The sequence below is a fragment of the Alosa sapidissima genome, chromosome 4 (genome assembly GCF_018492685.1).
Source record: "Alosa sapidissima isolate fAloSap1 chromosome 4, fAloSap1.pri, whole genome shotgun sequence".
Lineage (NCBI taxonomy): Eukaryota > Metazoa > Chordata > Actinopteri > Clupeiformes > Clupeidae > Alosa > Alosa sapidissima.
In genome coordinates this window covers 25168731-25176230 of record NC_055960.1, presented here as the reverse complement: position 1 = coordinate 25176230, position 7500 = coordinate 25168731, and the positions used below count along the sequence as shown (strand labels likewise).

Genomic DNA, 7500 nt, shown 5'->3' with positions numbered 1-7500 from the left:
AATGTGTGTGTGATGTGACTGCATCAATACTGTGGTTGGGTGTGGTGATGAGTACACATCTGGAGTGTGTGTGAGAGAGAGGAAGAGAGAATTTCTGCAAGTGTGTGTGTGTGTGTGTGTGTGTGTGTGTGTATGCGTGTCCCTGACACAGCAAAGTTCTGAGATTCCTCAGCTTGGTGTGTTTCCTGTGGGGCCGGGCCTGCTCCCTCTCTGAACTAAACACACTTCAGCAGAGTGGAATAATGCAGAGACTGAACCACGGGGACAGAGACAGAATAGATTCCTCTGCACTTTTTAGCACTTTGCTTCCAGTGAGAGTTTAAAATGTCTATTAGTCTGTCTGTCTATAAACAGGTAGCCTCATGGACACCATCTTTGCCAACATTGCACAAACTACACTCATGCCAGTATAGTTATTTTAAGCCAAATCAAGAAACCAAAGCCAAATCAGATGACAAAAAAAATCTGATGATTCATGTATGAGTTTGAAATCATTTATTGACTGAATGTTATATGAGCTTTCGACCTACAAAGGAAATGCCTCTGACATCGTCTAATTTACTTTTGTGCTTTGTTATGGCAGAATCGTACTGAATTGCTCGTAATTTACATTCAGACTGAACTGTGTTGGTCTCCACTTTGTTAAGAGCAGCTTGAGTCCAGTTCATCCATAGTTCAGACCATTTTTGGAATGTTGTTTGTCAGGAATGCTCCAAGTGGCTGACGAATGCACAGGCTAATCAAACAATCAAGCAAATAAATAATCGGTTCAGACTATCAAAACATGGGCGAGTCGCCTCTCTCTCCCCAGAGTCCTCCACATGTGTTACCAGAAGGTCAGAACCAACAGCAGCAGCTGAGGCCTCAATTCAGATTCCGATCTCGAGAAAATAGCTCCATATCACTCCTAACGGGGCGGCTGTTACATGGAAGGTGGTTAAGTTTATTTGGAACATTAGGCGTCTAATGTTCTAACTTAAGGAAGCTATCAGCAGATGTATGGGCTTTTTCCATGTCATGTCATTGTGGAACTTTTGTAAGGACAGCTTGTCTGAGAACAGATGTGGTGGTGGAGGAGGAGGAAGCAGGTTGGTGGTTTGGGTGTAGTCGAGGGTGGGCTTGTTATTAAGGACTATAAGTATGGCTCTCAGCCCCAGGTTATGTTTAGTCTAGATAGAAGCAGTTTGAGTGCCGAGATGACCAATGTCATGATCCTAAGCTCACAGAAATGACCCAGAGAGAGTGGAATAATGGCCTGCAAGGCACTACCTCCCTCACACTGTGTGTGTGTGCGCGTCCGTGTCTGTGTGTGTCCGTGTCTGTGTGTGTGTGTGTGTGTGTGTGTGTGTTTGAGCGCTTGTGTGTGGGTGTGTGTTCAACATGGCGCCTATTATTATTGCTTAATTTGGACTCTTGTCCATCTTGGAGCCATGAGTCAGCATTTCCCCTTCACATACACCCAAACACACACACACACACACACACACACACACACACACACACACACACACACACACACACACACACACACACAGACACAGACACACACACACATAGACACACAGACTGTCACCCTGGCTCCCCAGGCCACGTGTCTATGAAGTGTGTCTGGACAGTTGGGGTAAATAAACAGGGGGTTGGTGGGCAGGTATTTACATTAGAGCGAGAGAGAGAGAGAGAGGGTGGTGGGAGACAGAGACAGAGCATGGCAGCCATGTCTGAACGCTTCAGTGTGTCCGGGCCTTGAGGGCCTCAGACAAACACACACACTTCATCATTACCTCATCCCTGTGTGTGTGTGTGTGTGTGTGTGTGTGTGTGTGTGTGTGTGTGTGTGTGTGTGTGTGTGTGTGTGTGTGTGTGTGTGTGTGTGTGTGCGCGTGTGTGTGTGTGTGTAAGATCCTGTCCTCAGGATTACGCAGATGTTAACCGAAAAGAAAGGGTGTGAGCATTGTGAAGTTTGCATCATTTGACTTCACCATCTCTTTCCTCTTTCTCCCTCTCCCCCCCCCCCCCCCTCTCCTCGTCTCCTGTCCAGATGTGGAGCAGATGGCCATTGACTGGCTGACAGGAAACTTCTACTTCGTGGACGATGTGGATGACCGGGTGTTTGTGTGTGACAAAGACGGGACCACCTGTGTCACCCTGCTGGACCAGGAGCTCTACAACCCCAAAGGCATCGCACTGGACCCCAGCATGGGGTGAGTGTGCCCTTGCACGAATATACACACACACACACACACACACACACACGTCCACAAACACACACACACACACACACACACACACACACAGATAGACACAGACACTTTTACTCACAGTCTCGCAAGTTCTCAATCAGTAAAGTGTCTAAATAAATCGCATTCCTTTTTAAACATAAACATATACATATATGTAAATTTTTTGATAGCAGCAGGAAGGATAGTGTCTAAATCTAAAGAAGCATTTATCTGGCCATGCCTTTTTCCATTATTGTCCATTACTTCTCATCTCTCCCTCTCTCATTGTCTCTGCTCTTTCTTTTCTTGTATCACTCTCTCTCTCTCTCCCTCCTTTTACTTTATCTGTTTCTCCACTCTGTCACTTGCTGACTCTTTGTCTCTCACAGGAAGGTCTTTTTCACTGACTACGGTCAGATCCCAAAAGTGGAGCGCTGTGACATGGATGGCCAGAACCGCACCAAGCTGGTGGACAGCAAGATCGTCTTCCCCCACGGCATCACGCTGGACCTGGTCAGCCGACTGGTGTACTGGGCAGATGCTTACCTGGACTACATCGAGGTGGTGGACTATGAGGGCAAGAACCGCCAGACCATCATCCAGGGCCTGCTGGTGAGTGAGGGGGGGGTCAGGGCATCATCATTGGGTCAGTGAGGGACCCAGACTGGATGGGGCTTTAGGGGCTGCAGGTGAAGAAGTGATCACTATGGGTAAAGATGAGCACTGCTAATGTGATGTGTGTGTGTGGTCGGGTTTGTGTAGGAATTAGGGATGGATTATATCGTATTGTTATCGATATACCAGTAGAATTCACCCCATGATAATAATTTGCCATATTGCGATATAAATGATGTAGGTGATGACATGTTTATATGTGCTGCAAGGTGGGCAGCTCACATGCAGAATGAGAACAAAGATGACTGAAAAATAAGCTTAAACTGTAGACCAGGAGTAGAGTTGATTACTTATGATAGTCTGGATCATGTTGAACTTTTTTGTGTTTGGCTCTCAAGGATTAAAAGCTGATGTGACTTTGGTGAATACTACTATTTTCATATTGTCATTTGTATTGTTATCGTGACATACAAGTCAAGTCAAGTCAAGTCGGCTTTTATTGTCAATTTCTTTACATGCACTGGTCATACAAAGAATTGAAATTTCGTTTCTTACTTTCCCATGCAGACATAGACATGCTTTAAATACAGACATAGACATACTATGGACATAGCCATAGACAATAAACATTAAATTAATGTTTATTGTCTATGTATAATTATGACATACTGCCATATACTGTAGTTTTAAGTTTATATCGACCATCCCTAGTAGGAATATGGTTTTCATCTTAGTGTTCAAAAGCAGAAGCGTGACGGGGTCTGTGGGGGAGCGGTCAGAACAAGGCCAGATGCTGTGCATATGAGGGATCAGATGTGTGTGAAACAGCAAAATTGGCCTGTTAAAACACATGACATTTTCTTTCAAGTCTGACTGCAGCCACCATCTGAACTACTGAACTAACTAAGAGCTGAGTCTTTGATTGAAGATGGGGCCTCAAGATGGCGCAGTCTTGAATTGCTTGAATTTAAGGTCTTGAAATTAATTCTTAAATGAACAGGGAGTCATGGAAGAGTGGCTTAAACTGGGTGCACGTGCTCACAGTTTTTAGTAAAAGTCAACATCCTTTGCATTTGCATTTTGGACCATAGGTTTGCACCATAGGAGCAGTGCCAGTCTTGGAGGTCATCTTGATTCACTAGTAATCGGTGCAGCTTTCAGATGATGCAGCTCTATCATCTTTCATGTTCCAAGTCTAAAAATTTGCTTGTTACAGATTGCCATTTTCTTTTTTTACAACAGATCCTGGATGATGGTCATTTTTTCCCATTTAGTCTCTGCTTTATTCTTCTGGTCAAGCTCTCTCTGTGTCATTATGAGTAATGTACGATCCTCAGGTCTCAGTGAAATAGTCGTAATGCCCTTTAATAGTGCGCTAGGCTAGAGAGAGCGAGACACCATTTTCACTCTCTATGTCTGTCAGTGATGTGTGTGTATAGGTGTCATCAGGGTCTCTCTCCCAGTGACATTTTCAGTAGTCAGTCCATAGTGCGTATGCGTTCTGTTCAGTCCTAAATGTCTTTGTCTTGAATGTTGAAGAGTGACTGACAGCGGGATATGGCTCCTCAGAACCACGGAGATCAAACTGTACAAACTGTAACTTGGAGGCACGACCTGGAAAGAATAAACAGAATCTTGCAGGAGGTTAGGGAAAGACAGAAAGAAAGAAGAGTTTCTGAAATGTATCTAGCGAATGTTTTATGCACATTGAGCTCTACTTTGAGGTGTGTGTGTGTGTGTGTGTGTGTGTTGATTTTTTCGGACAAGAGAAATGAACAAATCTTTTGACCCCTCCTCCCTCTCCCAGATTGAGCACCTATATGGCCTAACAGTGTTTGAGAACTACCTGTACGCCACCAACTCGGACAATGCCAACATGCAGCCCAAGACCAGCGTCATTCGCATCAACCGCTTCAACAGCTCTGACTACCAGGTGGTCACGCGGGTGGACAAGGGAGGCGCCCTGCACGTCTACCATCAAAGGAGGCAGCCCCCAGGTATGCTGTAGGGGCCGCATCCATCATCCATGGCATACTCTCAATCTCAGCAGTAGGAAGGGCTAAGTGGGTCTGGACACAAGTCAGAGTCTAGACAGTAAGAATGCTGTGAGAATTGCGTATTGAGCCAAGTAAACCTCTTTTGAACCATTGTCTCTTTAAGTGTTTATATATCTATATCTATATCTAACTATATCTATATATCTATATATATATATATATATATATTCATCTTGCTACTTTTTTAGATTATTATTATACATTTAGATTATACAGCCAAAGCTAGTGTTAACCTCCACCTGACTTCCATCTCTCTGGCTTTGTCTCCTGCCGTCTCTCTCTCTTTCTGTCTCTCCTTCTGTCTGTTTCTCTCTCTCTCTCTGTCTCCCTCTCTCCCTGTCCTGCTGCTGCAGTGCGGAGTCACGCGTGTGAGCTGGACCCAAACGGTAAGGCGGGCGGCTGCTCGGACATCTGCCTGCTGGGGAACAGCCACAAGACCCGCACCTGCCGCTGCCGCTCCGGCTTTAGTCTAGGCAGCGACGGCAAATCCTGCAAGAGTGAGTGTCCCCGCCGCCACCACTGCACAGAGCAGCACAGAGCAACACAGGCATGCTGGGTAAACCAGTCATGTAAGGCAAGATGGCTGCCGAGGATGAATATGATTTCTCACTGGAGTATCAGTCCTTCAGTCAAGAAAGAACTCGCACACCAATGTTGCCGATGCAAGTTTTAATCCAATTAGTGATGAAAAAGCAACTGGGGTATTCACTGGGCAACTGGGGTTCTCACTGAGGTATAAATGTGAAGAAGGCACAGAGAGACACAGGAAAATGAATAGAAATGGGCCTATCATATCCAGGTCCCATTTATGTAGCATAAAAATGAAAGATGAGTGATTCTCAGACTGTATAGAAGTCAGTTCAATTACAGTAGATTGTGAAGCATTATAGCCGATTTCTCAATGGCAAGGGTTTTTCTATTGTAGTTGGGCACAGGCGGCAAGGATGAGATGTGGTGAAAGAGGATCCGAAATGGTTTGACCATGCATAGGTCTGTTCCCTAAATGCCATGAATAGAAAGTAATAAGGGAGAAATAGCCACTGAAGAATCTGCCCAGGTTAATTTACTTACTTTCAGCCAATCATCTCCAGGCTCTTTGTGTGGTACGTTCAATCGAATTTGAGCCTGTATTGTGACATCACCTGTGTGTGTGTGTGTGTGTGTGTGTGTGTGTGTGTGTGTGTATGTGAGAGAGGAGAGAGAGAGATAGAGAGACACCTGTTAGTTCCCAGCCACTGTCTCATTAATCAAAGCTAGCCCTCGAGAGTGAAGACGCGGCTCTGACAGCAATAGAGGAATTGATTGCGTTATTGAGCCAAGTCCAAGGACGCCCAAAAGGTTGATTTGGTGGGTGCTTCTCCCACCCCACCCCCAAACTCACACCCACACACACACCTCTCCAAAAACCCAGGGGCAGCACCAGGTGTCGTGTGAATGCAGGCCGTGATTAATCAGACAGGGCTGGGGCAGAATGACCGGAGGAAATGCTGATTCATGTGGAATGAAGGGCTCTCACTCCTGACCAGATTGGTGTGGGTTTCTTCGGTCGACTGGGTTGAGATTGTTGGGGTTGATCGAGGCTCTGTTGAGATTATTATCGATCCACACACACACACACACACACGCCGTGCGCAACACACACACACACACACACACACACACACACACACACACACACACACATTCCCGCATACATATACACACACTTACAAACACAAAGACATACACACCTTCTTTAGGTGCAGAGCTTCATCAGGCATGCCCTTTCTTGATTGATGGAGAGAATAAGAGAGGAGAGAGAGAAAGAGATGGAGGGACGACATCATTACAATGCTGACTGATTGAATTCAGCCTGCTGGGCTTTAGCTCATGTCATGAGTGGTGAATTGGTATTCATAAGATTGGTAGTGCATAAATATAGGCATATGAAATGACTATTAATGATGTCTTTTCATTGAAGTTGTCTGGTGTATTATTGCTATTTGATGATACATGTAGAGAATTCTACAGAGAGCCCCTGTAGTGTTTCATCTTTAATAGACTATTGAATATTGAAATACTTTCTGCTGCCATTCGCCCTTTATGCAGTCAGGCCACTGGAGAACACCCTTTTATTGATTCCGTTCATCTTGATTCATCCAGGTGTTTGATTTTTGGCAAGCGTTTTTGTGTGGGTGTGTATGAGTGTATGAGTGTGTGGGTTTGTGTGTGTGTGTGTGTGTGTGTGTGTGTGTGTGTGTGTGTGTGTGTGTGTGTGTGCGCGCAGGCATGTGCACATGCTTGCATGCCTGCATGTTGAAACCCATGTCAATGGATTGTAGGACTCAGTAGTCAGCTCCTGTGCTCACGCTGGTTGAGTCTGTGTGGTACTTCTCCAGTGCTCTGTAGCACCATCTCTGTTCAGCCACGGTCTCCGCTGTCCAGCTCTCTGGTGGTCTGTGAATCGTCCTTTAATTATGTAAACACACTTGAAGTCTTCACGGAAGTGATGGTGAACACACAAACAAATATAAAAAGTGATAAACAACAAAAGCCATGTGTGTGGTTGCAACACTTCAAGTGTGCGTGCGTACGCCTCGTTAGCCTCCTCCTGGACCTCTGATACATTG

The 7500-nt window shown here is 45.3% G+C and overlaps 1 protein-coding gene and 2 long non-coding RNA genes across 3 annotated transcripts in view; 1 reads left to right on the top strand and 2 right to left on the bottom strand.

Moving 5' to 3' along the window:
- LOC121707145 overlaps positions 1-2141 on the bottom strand; it is an 18087-nt gene extending 15946 nt beyond the window's left edge. Inside the window, exons 1-2 of the long non-coding RNA XR_006031247.1 lie at positions 2128-2141; positions 302-305 (exon numbers count right to left, since the gene is read on the bottom strand). This is a non-coding gene — a long non-coding RNA (uncharacterized LOC121707145). The remainder of the gene's footprint in view (positions 1-301; positions 306-2127) is intronic.
- The window catches only part of LOC121707132 (low-density lipoprotein receptor-related protein 1-like), a 156325-nt gene that overhangs the window by 58029 nt on the left and 90796 nt on the right, over positions 1-7500 (top strand). Inside the window, 4 exon segments of the mRNA XM_042089456.1 lie at positions 2039-2201; positions 2609-2831; positions 4642-4831; positions 5245-5388. Of these exon segments, the coding sequence (XP_041945390.1) occupies positions 2039-2201; positions 2609-2831; positions 4642-4831; positions 5245-5388 (720 nt within the window).
- Positions 5139-7500, bottom strand: part of LOC121707146 — an 11098-nt gene continuing 8736 nt past the window's right edge. Inside the window, exon 3 of the long non-coding RNA XR_006031248.1 lies at positions 5139-5149. This is a non-coding gene — a long non-coding RNA (uncharacterized LOC121707146). The remainder of the gene's footprint in view (positions 5150-7500) is intronic.